The sequence below is a fragment of the Equus przewalskii genome, chromosome 3 (assembly GCF_037783145.1).
Source record: "Equus przewalskii isolate Varuska chromosome 3, EquPr2, whole genome shotgun sequence".
NCBI classification, from domain to species: domain Eukaryota; kingdom Metazoa; phylum Chordata; class Mammalia; order Perissodactyla; family Equidae; genus Equus; species Equus przewalskii.
Genome location: NC_091833.1, coordinates 38,392,847 through 38,411,525, shown reverse-complemented (window position 1 = coordinate 38,411,525; position 18,679 = coordinate 38,392,847). Strand labels below are relative to the sequence as shown.

Below are 18,679 nucleotides of genomic sequence, written 5' to 3'. Positions count from 1 at the left end.
TTCTGCCTGCAATGGCACACGGCTTTGCATCTGAAGTCCCCTGAAACCAGACTTTGGGCAATCTGCTACAGCTGATTTGAGGTATGTATATACAAGCGTAAAGTCTTCTGAAATCCAGTGTTTGGAATAAACAAGGAAATGTGAAGGGGAGAGGTTGAAGAACTAGTCAATACTACAAACAAGAGGTTTCACTGCACAAAGTACCGTCAGGGTTTCTGAAGACTTTTTCGTAACTCCTTACGCTTAAAGCCTCCCAGTGTTTTCTCATCTTCTGAAAAAAAGCCAAAGCCCTCACACAGCGTTATAGGATGTCCCCCATTCCCCACCCCTCCTCTGCTCCTGCTCTCCCACTTCATTCACTAGCACCAACCAAACCAACTCTCCAAGAGGCCCCGAAAAACCAGACACGCGGCTGCCCCAGGGGTTTAGAATGGGCCCTGGTTGGAACACTTCCCCCATGCAGCACTTGGTTACTTTCTCACCTTCTGCAGGTCTTCCTCCCAACGCCACCTCCCACAGACCTTGCCTGGCCATCCTAGACTACACTGAACACCCCTAGCACTCCCCATCAACCTGTCTTGATTTATTTTTCTGCATAAAATCACTATATATCATATATTTTACTTATTTTTTTCTGTCATGTTCCCACTAGAATGCAAACTTCATGAAGATAAGATGTTTCTGTTGAATGTGCTCACTACTGTGTCTCCAGTGCCCAGAAAGACGAAGGCTAGATAAAGGCTCAATAAAAATTTGTTGAATAAATAAACAAACTAATAATACAAGAAACGTAACACAATTTGTATAAACCGACAAAACTGGCTGGCAATCTGGCACATTTATTACAAATCCTTCTACAAGCCTTGGTTGCCAAAAGATGATTTAAAATTTACAAGTAAAATGTTGGTCATTTTGTAAACACCTCCTTGGGTGTCTCTGAAATACAGAATTCTTTGGATTTCAAAGAATTTATTGGTTCTAGAACGTTTCATCAGTAACAGGCACAGCAAATTAGCATTTTATTATGTGTTTAAGTATATTTCTAAAAGCAATACTAAACACATTTTTGACAGGTAAGAGGCATTTAAAACAGAAAAAATAAAGATTCCTTTATATGTCTAATATATAAAAATATTCAAAGGAAATTATATATAAAATACTAATAGGAAGACAAAGACCTTCCTTTTTGGTCTCTACAACATCTGCGGTAGATATAGATTTAATAGTGATCACTTTGTGTCAAACTACATTAAAATGCAAATATCAACATCAGAAACACTGGCAATCAAGAATTAAGTTTTTGGGGCTGGCTCCGTGGCTGAGTGGTTCAGTTTTCGTGCTCTGCTTCGGCGGCACAGGGTTTCTTTCGCCAGTTCGGATCCTGGGCCCAGACATGGCATCGCTCATCACACCATGTTGAGGTGGCATCCCACACAGCACAGCCAGAAGGACCTACAACTTACAAGTGCAACTATGTACTTGGGGGCTTTGAGGAGAAGGAGGAACAAAAAAAAAGATTGGCAACAGATATTAGCTCAGGGCCAATCTTTAAGAAAAAAGAAAAAAAAGATTCCAGTTTTTTCCATCAAGATTTGTGTATGAGTGTGAGGAATAAGGGAAAATGGTGCTGAGTGTCACAAATTTGTATTTGCTTTGAACAGAAAATACTTATGGAAAATAAACTGTGCTATATAATATAGTCATAATATTGATGTTGAAATGCCTGAAATTTTGAAATTCAAACATTAAAGTAACATTACTCTTCTTTCTATATAAAGAAAACCTTATTGATATAGAACCTGAGCTTAGAAGGATTTTAATATAGGTGGTGAACAGATTTGTGCTGAGACAGCTCTGCCAAGACCTGAGTTGTAAAATTTCTGAGAATCCAGGCTCCTTGCAATCACTCACACACACACACACACACACTCTCTCTCCTCCTTTTCTCTATCCTAGCTGTTATCACATCCAGCACCTAGGCAAAATTTCCCAAAAGAAGTGACAAAATTATAAACCTAGGACCTCCTGCCATCCCCAGGGAGCAGCTGGGAAACAATCCTGTGCTCCGACTTGCCCAGGCCTCCTTGTGATAGTGCGCATTCACACTATAATGACGGAAGTCAGTGGCAGTGGATTGTTATGTGGGGAAGAGTTTTGCTCAATGAAGGCGTCTCTATAAGGACCCTTTCAACAACTGTCAGAAGCAAAGCAAGTTCTAACGCATGAACACAGCAGTTGAGAACATCACTGAGTTAACGTTCCAAGCCACACAGCTGCATTTCTTGCACTAGGGTTATTAGGAAGTAATTATAAGTTAGAACATCTTTCTTAAGCATCAATTTTACTCAAAGATTTAACAGGAAAAGATTTCCTTTTTCTGTATTAAAACAACAACATATATTTGGAGGAGAGTGAAATGCTTACATGATTTTTTCATATAAAGCCCAAGATTTCAAAATATGTTCCCACTTACAAGGGCCTCTCAGAGCTGTATCACTCGTGCAACCCAGAAGAACGTGGTCATTCACAGCACCCATCCCCGCAGGCGTGCTGTCTTCTGACAGAGGTGTTTGAGATATACTGATCTCATGAAACATTATCACTTCAAGTAGAGAAAAGTAAGGAGAGATACAACCACAAGCCTGTCCATGGTTCAACAGCGTTATTTTTGTATGTGATAGATGGCAGTAGCATTGAAAAGACAAATGTTTACAGTTCCTTTATAATTAAACCGACTCTACTATATACAAGCATTCCAAAGATAAATAAATGTGGACCTACTGCTAAGTTCAGTGGTGACAATACAGATCTCTAGGGTAATGGTATATAGGTTTGTACATTCACATATCCACTCACAGACCACATTTACCTATAATATATATATTATACACACACATAAGTTATGTAATTTAAGAGAGACAATACACTTGTGCAGGAAAAGAAACACATCATACTAAAATTCCTCTTAGGGAAACAAATGTTCATCAATTTCTTAAGAGGTTCGTTGGGTTATGTACAACTTAAAATTTAACTAAATCTTTCTTTCCTTTATGTCTGACCCCTGCTCATAATCTGTAAACTCTCCCCTCTTGTTTCATATGCAAGATTGTGTGGTCTTATGATATACAATGGTACAATTATTCATTAACTGTCTTTCTCTCACTTTACAGTGCAATTGTTGAAAAGGCAAGGAATACTTTCGGTAATTGCTGACTATTTAGCATAGTACCCAGCACAAAGAAGGTCACTCAATAACTGTTTGTTGGATTAACTGAGTGAATAATGAAAGAATAAAGAAACACTCAATTGTAACTTCTCTTCCTCCTGTTTCCATCCTATAGGGCTTCCAGGATAGTGAATGGAATTCCTCTCTTCACCCAACAGGCATTTTCAAGAGGATTCTCTCTTCAATGATTCAAGCTGTACTTGACTAAATAAAGTTAAGTTTTACAGCACATAAAATTTAATACGATAAATAATTTTAAATAAATGTAACCTCCTTTTCCTGAATACAGAACAAATACCTAAAATACTTGTGTTTCAGTGGAGCCAGAACACACAGTTTCTTGTCCATGATATGAATTCTCTAGTCATCTAAACAAGGAATTCTCTTTGAAATCACTATGAGGCTGCTCTTTCAGAGCACACCCCAGAGACTCAGCCGCAGAACCATAAAAATCTCAAAATCTAAGTGAAAATTGTTGAAATGCTGATATGTGGAAAGTCTTAAGAGAATTAAATCACAATTCAAAACTATGAACAGACAGCATCCACAGTGACTGTAGAAATCCTTACAAAATAATGAAATTTAATTTAAATAAAAACTTAGACGTGGAAACTTAAAAAACAAACACAATATAAAACAGCCTTGATTAAAGACACTATGCAATAGGGAATCTTACATTTTATCTTTTCAAATTGTTTTAATTTAGGACTCTTTCATTTGGTTCATGAGAAATCAAAACAAAATTTCTCCAAGTATATCTAAAAACAAATCTTCACGCCAAACTGCTATTTTTCAAAAGATGCTTTTGTGAATTAGAAGTACCTGCTGAAATTCACAAAGAGCCAACTATCACAGATTTAAAGTTTGGAGCAAGGATAGGGCCCAGCAACCCTGATAGAGGTGAAATTTATCCCTGGTAAAATATTTTTACTTTATTAATTGCCAGCGAACAATGGCAATGGCAAACAGACTTCTGTAAAAGAGAGCTATGTGATTAGAAAGATCTGGAAATGGATATAAACTCTACAGAAATAACCCCTCCCGGAAAGTCCAGTCTGTGCTGTCCCATTAGATGCTGGTTTTGCTTTTCCAATTAACACAGTAGAAGGGACTCGGGGGGGGAAGTGACTTCTGATTGGACACACAGCAGGGAAACCGCCCCTCCACTTACCAGCACTGAAACAACAAGCCCGCTTCTACAGTAATATTCTATTGGCTTGCAAACGACTGAAGTATAAAATAGAACAATAGACTGACTCTAACAAATAACTCTCTCCCCCCAAATATGTGCACAGAGTGGTACAAAACACAGGACTTTTTTTAGGGACCAACCAAAAAATAATTCAAGACAAACTAAGAAATAAAAAAAGAGAAGCAACACCTTCAAATATTAAAAATATAATAAAATTTTCAGACAAGACTTTTATTCAGTATTTTATGTACATTATTGACATGGGCACAAAAACAATACATTTGGGAGACGGTGCCTGGAGGCTGTGGCTGAAACTGCAAAGGTTCAGACCCAGGGAGAAGAGAGCTTGAGTTTCTAGGCCAGTTCTCTCTAGGAAGCCAGCTGTCTATTCAGGGGTCTTGCTGTTGCAGATTCCTCTGCAGAGAAAGACTGTTCAGGATTCATTTACAAGCATATGAGAAGAGATAAGCCTCCTAGCAAAACCATATGAATCGGTGATGGCCTCTTCTCTCTAAATGGCACTTTCCAAGTACCATATTTGTTTCCTATTTTGATCTATTCATTCTTCACAAAAGTAAACCTTGACTCAAGTAAACAACTAGGGAGTTTGGCAGCACGCTAGCAGGTGGAGAAAGTGAATCTAAAGGCAGCACTAACACAAATTGAGCCCTTAGGAGCTGGGCGCAAGCTAGTCAGTCTCCACTAGAATCCCTAGGCCAAATGTTGAGCTAATTGCTCCCTGGAGTATTACAGATTATTCCCAGGGACGTCCACAAGGCAGCGGGTAAAAAGGGCAGCAGGAAAAGGGAGAGGGAGAAAAGGAGGGAATTAAAGGGTAGGTAGACAGTCCTTTCGGAGTTAGTAGTTGTTTTTTCAGGCAAAGAGGACAAGAAAAGAAACTGAGAAGATGACAAATTGGGAAAGGATAGAAGAAAAAGCCCAAAGAACAGACGTTCAAGGATATTCAAATGTGGGGGGGAAAGCGTATATGTGAAACCATTTATCACTGGTCTCGAGTATATATATTCTTTCTTCATTAAAAAAATTTTCAGCTACAAAACTGATTTAAAAAGAAAAATCCAACTCCCATGAAAACAAATTGACCTGAGTTATGAGATCCTAATCAAAGAAACTTCACAAATCTTAAACATTAAGTTCTAACAACCTCTAGAAACCTTCTATCATAAGTCAAAAAACAAATTTACTATAGCAGTCAGATTTTTCTTCTCCAGAAATTTATCCCCACTTGCAGGTCCCACTTTTTTCATTATTATTAAAATAAAATTTAAAATGAGATTTCTTTTTTTTTTTTTTGCCCATCAGACCGGCAACAAATAAATAGCATCCAGTGCTGCTAAGGGTGTAAGGAAATAGCTAATTCTGCACACAGCATTTAATGCAAAATTTTAAATATGCTCAGCCAGTGGCCTAGCAATATCAATCCTAGAAATTAAGTGGAGGTCCTACTTTTACCAACATTGCCTCTACCTGAATTACAGTTTTCACTGACTTTAAAATATATCATCATTTTACGTCTAAGAAAGAAAAAAGAATACAATTTATTACTTCCATCAATTATAAGATGCACCCCAATTTGAGAGACATGTGGGGGGAAAAAACGTTCATTTTAGAATGGATGGCACCTCCCAACTGGCTGGCTGCTTCCCGCCTCCTCTCCTAACCCCTGCCCCATCCTCCTACGTGTAATAGCACTGTCCAGCTCAAAGGCCCCTGCGTCCCTCTGCCCACATCCAGAAAAGCTAAATCAGACATTAACAGCACGCAAAGCTTGCCACAGTGGAACCCAGCAGCTCTCCAGCCTCACCTTCCACCACTCCCACAACATAACTCTACCCTGAAGTCACGATGAGGATCTCGACTTTCCATAAGCACTGCATGCACTTTTATGCACTATATAAACTATTCCTTTCTATGAACTGTCTCCCTTCCCACCTTGCTCAGCTAGGAAAGTCCTACTCACACTTCATAATCTGTCTGAAGCATTTTCAAAACATAAAGTCATTCCAGGGTACACATGGGGATGGACAATTTTATGAGAATCAATTTCCAGATCTTTAATTCCAAAATCTCCTCCATCTTAAAACTATCTCCTTAAGAACACTCCGGTTCTTCTTTCCCCCCCACACACCTTTTCTTTCACAAATGTTCTTCTCCACTTTACAAAGCTTACAATGACGCATTGCCCAGGGCTAAAAACCTCCAGAGCACCCAGCAACTGGAGACCACTTGGAGCTCTAGTCTGGACGACCAGTCCCATAAGACTAGAAGGCAGAATCTCAGTTCATCCAGCCATCAACTCATGGCCAGACTCCACGCCTTTCTCCACCTGTAGGTTGGACTGTTTATCTGTCAGTCCGTCTAACTCAGAATTAGAAATCGAAATGAGATGCTTGGGGAAGGAGGCACAGTTCATTTAAACTGAAAAATGGAGTCATACTTTTTCTTACCAGAAGTTAAGTGTGATTTGGCTTATTGGTTTGACACATAAAGATTAGTTTTAGTATTAGATGATGTGGTGAACATTTCCCAATTTGAACTAAATCTGGTGTTTGAGACTGACCAAAAAGAAATAAAGATATTTAAAGCACATATATAACCTGCCATAAGCAAGAAATTATATCCTTTACAGGATAATATTCATCATATTTTGCCATAAATATTTGTTATACATCTATTTCGTTCCATTGGACCATGACTTAATTAAAAATCTAAACTGTGTTAGTCATCTCTTTATTCTCTTAAATATCTCATTTATTCTAGTGTTCAACAAATTTTTGATGGATTATTGGATCAATCAGAGCTAAAATTAAATCTCCTTGTTAAAAATTCCTACAAGAACATAGTAGTAATTACACTGTTGAATAAATAAAAGCAGCCCTCCCAACCAGGAGTACTCATTCCCTCCTCTGAACAGCCTTTTCACGCTACCTGTAACTCACTCAGCATTCCATGCTAAAAACATTACTTCAGTATATTCATATTTTCTGCAAGATGAAAAGCTCCCCAAGGTTAGGAGCCATATCAGACTGGCTTCTGTCATCACCTCAGCACGTAAGGTAAACCTTACTCAACATTTTCCAGTAAACTACTAATTTCAGACAAACATATCAGCCTTTGCTCTATGGAACACTGATACCTAATTTAATCTTACTGCCACGTGCTTTGGCTCAGTGTAGAGAGGGTAATTCCTAAAAAGAAAAAAGTGCTGTCAGTCTATGAACATGATGCCACTGACTCGCCACGAGCAGGGCAGGCATGCTGAGTTATTTTTTCCAGTAGTATGATGAATTGTGCTCACTGAGCCACTTGGTTCCTCCAGGGACCAATGGCACACATTTTCATATAGCCTGCCAGGATTTCAAATATAATTTTTGGCCACTGAGTAGGACTGGCATTTTCTTTTTCTTAAAAAAAAAATTGTAGCTATTTCAAAGTGACAATATTAAGAGTAAAATAAAATAACCAAGTGCACATGCAGTAGCCATAAATGCTTGATCTCTCGTTGGGAGCCTGTAAGACCTTCGGATCAGCTCTAATTGCTTCATACATGAGTCAGTTTTGGGTCTCAATATCTTATGACTGACCACATGTAGATCAAATATTTATAAGGTGAATTTTACATGCTTTCCTTTCAATTGCTTACTGGTCATACCAGAGATCTGCTTCATAGAAAAAGGAACATCCCACTGCCTTCCAACTTCTCTATAAAACCTTCTTCCTAACATTCTTGAGTTTTAAATTATTTCATGACCTCAAATAAAAAATGCTAGTATTTGTTATTCATTTATTCTGAAAATGCCAATTTTAAAAACTGACGTAATTCCGTTTTTAACAGCATACATTCTGGTATTCCAACAGAAAAGAAATTCTCAGTAATAAATGAAGAATACATACACATCTACAGCTTATTAAAATACTGTTTAAGTAACTAAACCTACCAATGAAATAAAATCAGGCTGTTCTCTTCATATTCATTTAAATGACTTTAATACACTAAATTGATATCCCACTTTCACGCAACGTCACCAGCACAGAACACCACAATACAATTTTTCAGTTCATTACTGCCTCTCTCTCTCATTTTCTTGTTTCTTATTTATTTATTTGTCATTTTCACACATTAGACTTCCCTCTCCCAACATAAATTATCTAAATGTGAACTATAAAAATTTTGCTTTGGTTTTTTTTTTAAAATCTGTGCCTACTTTCAAAGGAGAGGCCACCTTCCAAATAAACTTGAAGAAGACACTACATTTAAAGTATAAATGAATCTGTAAAAATTTATGTTAGAAAGAATTTTAAAATATACAGACATAAAGAATGGCTATCTAGAAACATGAACGGAACAGTGTGCAGGTAGAAAGATTTTCAACTTTGTATCTGGGTAGCCAACCACCCTGGTTTGCCCGGAACCAAGGAGGAAGTTCGCTCGAGTCAGGTCTTCCAGGGCTAAAACCAGAGAAGTCTTGGGTGCACTGGCACCAGCTGGTCTCTGACACACAAGCCGAAACAGATCTTCAGTTTCTCTTTATACAGCAGTGAACTAAAAGCAAATCATAAACATTTTAAAGAGATGCTTTTAGCAATTTGACTTTTTTCCTTCTCCCCAAAGCCCCCCAGTACATAGTTGTATATTTTAGTTGTGGGTCCTTCTAGTTGTGGCATGTGTGATGCTGCCTCAGTATGGCCTGATGAGTGGTGCCATGTCCGTGCCTAGGATCCAAACTGGCAAAACCCCGGGCCGCCGAAGCGGAGCTGGTGAACTTAACCACTTGGCCACAGGGCTGGCCCCAGCCATTTGATTGTTTATAACAGTTCACAATAACGCTTGTTTTGTTTGTACAGTTTAAGGAAAATGTAAATAAACCCTACAAGGCTTTTGAATATCTACTCTGTAAATTAGGGAATTTAGCCTACAATATTTACTTTTTACTTTCTGTTATATCAAATTAATTGGCCTTTATGTGTGAGTTTAAAAGTCAAGAAAAATAAATAAAATGAACTAAACTATTAAGTATTTAACTTAAATGAAAACTCTGTGAAGCCTAATCTAGGAATTTTCCTTTTTTATTAAATGCTTTAGATTATGTAAAGATTTAGATTATGTAAAGTACCCATTAACGAATTCTTATTTTTTGTATCACAAAGTGGTACTAAAATGCTTGGTAAATGATTAAAAGTAATAGAAAGCCTGTCCATTTTACATGAGTTAAGGCAGTGAGAAATTGACATGTTCAAAGTGAAAAATGTACAGAGAGAAATACTAGAGTGGCATGATCACCTGTTACTAGTCATAAATTTTTGCCTGAAAAACAAATTCTCCTCTGGCTTGTTTTCTAGTCACAAACTCACAGAGTTTGAATATTATTCTGAAATTATTAAAGAAGCAAAGAAATGTAAAGCCTTCAAAAGAGTTACTCAGGAATCATTCCGGCAAACAGGCTTTCTGATAGCAAACTTTTCAATCACTCGTATATTACCAGTGAATTAAATATAGGGATAGTGGGCTTTTTAATATATAAACTATTAAAGCATGAAAGATATTGCCTGAGATATTACTTCAAAATAATAAAACTTTTTTTAAAAAAATGATATACCTGAATTTTAACTGCCTAAATTATACATAATTTATACAATTTAAGAAACTAAACCCTTTTTACAACAAGCTAAGTCTAATTCACTTGTGTGGAGCTGAATTGCCTTAGAAGAAAATTTAAATGAAAATGGCTTTTAAAGGCATCTCATTTAGGGCTCAAAGAACCTTACTGAGGTTGATCACTCTCAATCAGCTTCAATCTGTCACTTCAGAGTTTTGAAAGGGTTACCAGATTCCTAAGTACGTAAACAATATCAGAATGTGCCACACACATAACAAGGATACTGATGTGTGCTCTTGCGTCAGGGCCAGCACTACATGAAGGTAAACTCCTGTGCAATGGTAAATGACTGCCAGCTGAAACATTCTCCCCTCACCAGACTACAAGCTTCAGGAGGGCAGGGGTTGCTCGAGTTTCTCTGCCACTTCCCTAAAGCCTACAGAAGTGCCTAGGCACACAGAAGGTGCTCAGGAAATATGCTGAATTAATATATACCATATTACGGCCACTGAGATCTTGCCTTTTAGAATAATCGTAAATGGCAAACACTTTAGAACTTGAACAACTAGTTGAAGGAATCATTTTCTTGGGTAGTAATTTCTCATATATCTAATACTTACCCCAAAACAACACAGTATAATAATTTTACAGCCATCTTGTCTAAAATTGTTTTACCTCATCTTTAGACAGACGCTTTCTCCACTGACATTACAGAAGGTAATACATAAATCCTTAACTAAAACAAATATTAACTCTTTTAACAGTAACTCACCCTTTGCATTGTGCAGGGCCCACATGACTTTCCAATAAAATCAACAATTTTTTCTGTATTTCCATTTAAATTTATGTTCTCCCTTCAAAGGATCTAAAAAAGGAGAGCGAGTGAAAAGTCAAATTCACTGTGGCTTGACTAGCAAGACCATTGCAGTACCACAGCTGATGGTTCATTCACATGACACACAACCTCACTCTGCCAGGCACTGGGCCAGCTCTGAAAAAACAAAGGGAGTAAGAGAGACATCAGCCCTTATCCTCACGGAGTTAGTGGTATTGTGGAGGACCCAGACAACAGTAACCAAAGGAACAAATAAAATAATCACAAATTATGGCAAATGCTATGAGGAAAATGGGGACAAAGAGGTCAAAGCAGAAACCTATTTTCACTAGTAGGGTCTGGACAGGCTCCACTGAGGAAGTGACATTTCACTCAAGATTGGAAGGACAAGAAAAATTTAGTCTGTGAAAAGCAGAAGGAAGCACATTTGAGGCACAGAACACAGCAAGTACAAAAGCCTGAGTGGGAAAGAGCTGAGCACTGGGAGAACTGAAAGCAACCTTGTTGACCTGAGCCAAGCTGAACTGTGCAGCAGCTGCAGCAGAGGTGTGAGCCAATCCTGTGGTGAGCTCTGGGGCTTGGATGGCCCTTCAGGGTTGTCCCAAATGGAGGAGGCAAGGGGACTGGGCCTTTGCAGTCTGCATTGACCAGGGAAGTGGTACAGCCCTGAGTGGTGCAGTCATGAGCAGTCAGCAGCCTGCCCTCCTGGAAACGGGCAGGGCAGGGCCTTGACTGTGAAGGGGAGCCCTGGCCGGGGCTCTGGGCAGGGCACCACGGCGTCTACTACAGCTGCCCACTAAGAACCCGACTTTGATCCAGGCCCTGGGGACACCATGCTGAACAAAAGCAGACAACGCTCTGTTCTTTCAAGAAGCCGATGTCTGATAGGGAAGAGACATTATTCAAAAACTACACAAACGAAAACAAACTTGTGATTGTTACAGATGCTAACACATGGTATTAGGAAAGCCTAGATTAAGAATATATATTGATGGTGGTCAATGTAATACATATTTTGACCTAAAATGTTTTGAATGTCTTACACAATTATTGCTTTACTGGCACTTTGATGACTCATAATTATCTTCAGGATGAAAACTCTAATGTAACCATCCTCCTGTTTGCCAGGACTCTTTAGTATAACTGAAACATACACACCTATCGCCTTCACTTAAATTAACGTCCTCTATCTACAAACACAGTTAATCAAAGAAAGTTTAACGAAGGTCAGAAAACAGATTGTGAGCAGTTACTGAATCTCATAAGCAAACTTCAAACAAAAGTTTATTTCTGCCAATAACAACAAGAGGTGGCATACATAACTTAGATTGTTCTGTCCTCCTTTGTACCTTATATGCAAATTAAATATCTCACTCTTGTCAGAAGAAAATAATTTTCTTAAAAAGTCATGGTCTCACTGAATTTTACTTTCCAACAAGATTGAAGCATCTTGTTTAATCTTACTCCTTGAAGCACTGAAGCATTTTTGTCGTCACTGTTATTACTCCCTTTCTCTTTCTCAGCAATGTCAAAATCTCAATAGTCTAATTTTTAAAGCAAACAAACCAACAAGCAAATAAATGAATTTGAAACTCTGTCTCTACAAACGGAGGAAAACAGTTGTACCCAGCTCCAGGAGAGGATGCGTCCTCTCAACTACCCTTGACATCACAAGTGGAAGCAAGCAGCAGCAAGCAAAAACAAGTACACAGTAAACACGAGGGTGATGGTTAAACACCAAGTCACAAGTGGGTAGGAAAAACGCTAAAAAGGATGGCCATTTTAATGATTCATCTCTGCTTTCTCAACTCTTCTCCAATCACACTATAAGAACAAAATATGAAGGCATACTAAGGCTGCCATGGGCCTTGTACACAGAATACACACTCAGTCCAAGAAGCTGGGAGCCCAACGCTGGCTAAAACGGACTCCTCAAAGTCATTACTTCTTTAGGTAATCAGTTACAGCAGGGACTCCACACACATGTCAAGCCAGGCCGAAATGCCATTCTCTAGACTTATAACAACAGTTGAAATGTAGCTCCACTGTGGTGGTGGTCGTGGGCTCCAACTGGACACTGACATCAGCTGGATCTTAAGCAAAAGGAATCTTCTAGAAGAGTTTGATTAGGAAGGTGCAGGGTAAAAGGAGGCCACAGCAACTGCATTTTGGGTAGCTGCTGGAACCCAGGAACGACAGGTTTGCACATCACTTCACTCTACAGTTCCACACATACTTGTGTTCAGAAAGACAGCAGAGGAAAGCATTTCCAGAGTGAGAGCAGAAGCAGAATGAGAGCAACAGTGAAGACGGTGAATGCTCTGAAAATCTTTTGGCCCTTTAAGGTGTATGTACACAGTAGAGCTCGCCTCTCTCCAGAGAACATCACTGCACACAACCAAGGGGGACCACAAGCTTCAGCAGCAGCTACTGGCTCTTACCAAACCACACGAAATTAATGCGATGTGGCTCTTCACAATGAACACATTTATAAGTGAATGACGAGTGCCTCATACGCTTTATTGCACTAGGTGAACCACTAGAATAATCAATTCAACCAGGTCTACTGGAGAGGCCCATTACATGTCTGATGGGCAGCTTTACTTTCTTCCCCTCCTTATTCAGATTTCTTTCTGTGAAGGGAAAATAACCACGTTGGTGTTTGAATTTAAATCTGGAATGCTGGGAAGCCAGCTACGCAAACAAAAAAAAAATGAAAAGGAAACTAGGATTTGGATAAGTCAAAGACACAAACAGATAAAAAGAAACATCAGGAGTATTAAAATGCTTTATGAATAAATCAGATATTTTCAATTTATTAAAAACTGCAAAATTCGGTAATATTTAGAAAATCTTTCTAAAAGTTAAAAAAAAACTCAAAAACTTAAGGGTTTTAAGGGAATTATTTAAGGGAACTTAAGGGAATTACTGGGCCCCAACCTTAGAAGAATACAAACCAATATGGACACCTGCAGGAGGTCTGAGCGATCCACAGATAAATTTGCAGAGGCCACAGTAAGCTCCGCGGGGTGTAAGCAAGGCTCTTGCAGTGAGGCGATGGTGGTGGGATGGAGCGAAAAGAGAACAGCTCAGGCTTTACTTCCTGTAACGGGGCAAATCTTTGCACCCCTATGTAAAAGTTCTTCATCTATAAACTGGCAGTATCATTTTCTTAGCTACCTCACAGTTTGGATGGGAAAGCCACATAAGGTAAGACGTGGAAGGGCCCTGTAATGCTAGAGCACAACACACATAAAGGGCGGCACTGCCATTGCGGCCAGAATCAGCGCCACTGTCCCAACACAAAGCTGCTGCTCAACAAACATTTGTTGAACGAAAGAATGAACATTTTAAAATAATTGTTAAAACCTAAGACCAAATGACCAAATGAATCCAATATGTAACATTATATTAACAGACATATTCTGTAATGTTCTAGTTTTCTATAATAATTGCCAATGCTGATCCAGTGCTTACTATTTGACAGGCCCTTTTGGAAAGACTTTAGAAATATTAACCTGACAACTCCATGAGGTAGAATTGACTAAGAGAATCTATCTATTAATCTTTGTCTATAGATGAAGAAAATTACCCAACCCAAAATACAGTAGTAAATAATTTATCAAAATCTCAGAGTTTTTAAAGCGAAGATTCAATTCAAACCTAAAAAATCTAGCTCTAGCAACGATGCTGTTAATCTAAAACGAATGCATTAACACAAACACTCAGTGGCAAACTGGTAAGTGCACCTTGCGAATGTTACAGCAAATGACCAAAGCAGCATCTGCAGATAAAGTCGGTTCAGGATCATCGTTATCTGTGCTACGCAGTCATAATCTTTTCATATTCTGGAGCCAACTCGACAGCATCATATCAATTATATGGCCTCCTGCTTCACTTCTCTCTGCCTTCAAAATACTCCTTCCCCAAGCCCCACATATACTCATAACTGCGTATCTTAAGGAGCTTTGTATAGATGTGAAAATGCTTAAACAGGCGGAATTCTTAAAGAAGCATACTAGAAACACCTAGATTACATAAACGTTTACAGTCATTAGTTCACTAACAATTTACTACTGACTGCAATAAGTATTATATTAGATACCGAATGAGGATAGACTAGCAATTAAAGACAGAATCTCAATCAATTATCTTTAAAATCTAAGACACAAAACATACTTACGTGAGATAGCCTGGAAACAGTTTTTAAAAACCACTTATCTCCACTTGAAAACTGGTATGTGACTAGTTGAATAAAAAAGTTCTAAAGAGAAACAGGAAGGGTCAAATTCTGGGGAGACAAGTGCCAGAGAATAGAAATGAAGTTTAGGGCCAGCCCCAGTGGCCTAGTGGTTAAGTTCAGCGTGCTCTGCTTCAGCAGCCCAGGTTCAGTTCTCAGGTGCTGATCTACACCAATCTGTTAGCAACCATGCTGTGCTGGCGGCCCATATACTAACAGAGGAAGCTTGGCTCAGATGTTAGCTCAGGGCAAATCTTCCACAGCAGAAAAAAAAAGGTAAGAAAGAAAGAAATGAAATGAAATGAAATTTAATTATTCCATGTGCTTGAGATGCTTCAGTGAGAAAAACATAAATTTAATAAAAAATATAAAACTGGATTCTCTACCCATTTCTCACATCACGGATTCACACAACTTCCAGGCTATCTGTATGTGTCATTATCAGAATTAAACTTACTTAATTATCTGTATTCCGTCACCCACTAACATGGCACCAGCTCGTACAGTGGATCATTACAGGGTTAAAGTGAGCAGAAAGGCTGATGGTGACCATGGCAGTGACTCTAAATAAAGAGTGGTTCAAAAATGAGGAAAACATTTCAAACAAAACCATGTTCTCTTATCTCCTAGCCCTCACAACTACAAACTAGAAGAATCTTCTTCTGTTTTTTCCTTCTGGTCATCTTCCTAAAACTGCCCAACTCTCACCCTATCAATCTGTTTCAGGCAGCTACTTGACTCCCTGACACCACACATATGCACATACACACCAATGTGCACACACATTTCACAGACCAGATATGCTCTATTCACACACCTAAGGATATGGGCAATATCACCCGTTCTCAACCACCTATATAAGCTCTAGGCTGAGGAATAGCACACTGAGCTACAGGATGGAACTATGAAAATCAGTATATGCTTAACCATCCTCGGCCAGGAATCAGACATCCTGAATCAAACCCCAGATCTTTCCTTGTGTCTGTGTGGTCTTGGGTAGTTATTTAATCTTTCCGACCCTCACTTTTCTCATTTACTGAATCTTGGATGAAGAAATAGCTAATATACTTTCCAGTTCAAAACTCTTAATTCCTGAAAACATAACAGTGAATTCAAAAGGAGACAGAATAGTTTTGATCTATAGAAGGTTTTAGTATCACATTTTTCTATAGGATCACAACTGTTCTATGTCATGATGGTTGGCTCCTACTCTCTTACTGAGTAACATGTTGGCTTCCCTATGCCAAAGGCAAGATAACAACATTTTCCAATACTGCTAACATTTGAAACCTTAGAGGAATACATCGGTCACTCTGCTTTTAAATTATCTGATTTTTAGTTACAATGTGCTGTTTTAAAACATGCTTCCTATACAGAAGTTTCTTTCTTAAATGCCTTCTGTAGAAAAGTCATCCCAGGACCAACCTCCGATAATATGAATATCTTTATTCTCCACGAGACAATGTCTACTCTCCATGACACAAAAGTAAGTTAGAGGCTACACACTTCTACAGGATCTCCTACTTTTGTACTTAATCATTTTTGTAATGTTAATGAGAGAAGAGTGAAATAGGGAGGCTGCATAATTAACCTCTCCAATGTGTGAGTTGAACAACCCAGAAACAGCATACAAAGAAGTCAGCATACGCAGTATTCTGCTGAGAGCACCTAACACACAGCACGCTCACTTCAGTAAGTCATGGAGTGAGAGGAAGTGAGAGATCATTTCCTCACCACAGCGCTAATGAGGACTGACTAGGAGCACAATTGAAGAGTATGCTGCCCTCAGGCAGACAAGAGAGAGGCCACCAGCCCACAGACACAGGGACACACGAAGGCTACCCAGGAAAACAAAACTGAATAGCTCCCGTTATTTGATGGGACACACACCTCCTATATTTTAAAAGGGTTTAAAATACTTTAGTAGCAGTTCCTTGAAGATGTACCAGACATGATCCAGTTTAGTTAAGCATGGAATGAGCTAACATAGAATTCCAAGTCCAACTAGAGGAAAGTCAGAGCTCTCTATTCTGCACCACAGCACCTGCCTGTAAAAGGTCAGATGCCAAACACGTGGCTCTGTAACAAACAACTTTAAAGGAAACTATTTAAAATCATTGCCAAGCTATGTCATAATTTTACACACGTCACTGACAAAAAAGAAAAGGTTGAAAAATTGACTCTACTTATGAAATTGGACTATTGTAACTGTCAGCCTGCACGTATTTCAAAGAAATCTCCTGAGATTTAATGAGATTGGTGAGTAGTTTCTCCTCTACCTGTTGGAGTGGATTTTTGAAAAATGGTTTCCCATAAAGTCTTTCACAAAGATAAAAAGAGATGCACTCCGATTACACAAGAGAGAAGACTCCCAGACTGCATGGGGCCACCTCCGCCCTGAGCGCACCTGCCCCGTCTCACCAGCCAACCGCACTGCTCACCTCGTGGTGGACTCACCTCTCCTGCCACTTAGCACCAGCTCCTCTTCACCACTAGCTCAGTCTTACCAGTGCTGCCACCAGGCCTGCAATCTTGATAGATCACCTTGGACTGGTTTCTGATTTTCACCTTTTTATCACTAATAGTGACAAGAACTGCATTCAATTACTATATACCATACACTTTCACCGTCATTTTATTTAATTCAATTCATTACCATATCCTGTAGGCTGTTTGTTTGCTTGAAAAAGTCTTAAATTTACCTCTTACCCTCCAAAGTCACTGCTACACCCCAGACAGGCTGTCTTCAACCCTCTCATGCAGTGTCTCAAGAGCATCCACCCTTTACTCCTCTATTCACCTAGTTGATCTGCAGAAAACTGAGCTTCCTAAAACACGATTCAACACGTCCTCTAAAGTCTATAGTGGCTGCATCTACTTTCTATTACAATATTTCCCAGTGTATTTGTCACAAGAAAAATAAAAAAGCACCCACAGCCGACTAGGTTTGAGATATTCTGCTTGCTCTAGCATCCTCCAGGAATCTCACCATGTACAATAACCTATTAAAATCTCTTTGGTCTTGAGTTGCAAAAATTAGTTTACTTTAACTTATTCCATACTTGTTTAATCAAGGTGCCCTTCTTTCCCCCAGAACATGCATTAATAGAGCAATCTGGGAAATGCTATTATCATGTATCAATTCCAAACACCTCCCTGGCTTTCAATTCCCTCCTCTGTCCTTGTGAACCAATGGCACCCATTTCCCATCACCTTCTTTTGCCTCTGATGTAGCAGCCCACTTTCTCTAAGTGCGTTATACTCATCTCTTTCCCAACCCAGCTGCTCACGTTCTCTCTCTATCTCTGCCTCCTCTTTTCTATGCACTTAAATCCCGCTTAGTCTTCAAAGCCTGGTACAATTCATGTCTCATCCATGAACTCTTCCCCAAACCCTTCATCCTACGTCTGGCCTCTTTCCCAATTAGAGCATAACCTCCTGAGAGGAAATAGTATGTTTTATGTGTCAGGTTTTCTTTATTTGTAGCAAATGTGCATGTAGCGGGGGCTGAATGAGTTTGTACTGATGCCATTATTATTGACTATCTGACACAAAGAAATGCCCAATG

At 39.0% G+C, this 18,679-nt stretch overlaps 1 protein-coding gene across 17 annotated transcripts in view; it reads right to left on the bottom strand.

Annotated features, from left to right (window-relative positions):
* PPP3CA (protein phosphatase 3 catalytic subunit alpha) overlaps nucleotides 1–18,679 on the bottom strand; it is a 287,898-nt gene that overhangs the window by 176,440 nt on the left and 92,779 nt on the right. The window contains exon 1 of one of the 17 annotated variants that reach the window (XM_070614174.1): nucleotides 10,809–10,934. The exons of 15 other annotated variants lie outside the window; for them this stretch is intronic. In XM_070614174.1, coding sequence (XP_070470275.1) covers nucleotides 10,809–10,833 — 25 coding nt within the window. In that variant the 5' untranslated portion in view covers nucleotides 10,834–10,934. Of the gene's footprint in view, nucleotides 1–10,808; nucleotides 10,935–18,679 lie in introns of those variants that run through there. One more of the 17 variants, XM_070614173.1, reaches the window with a different exon arrangement.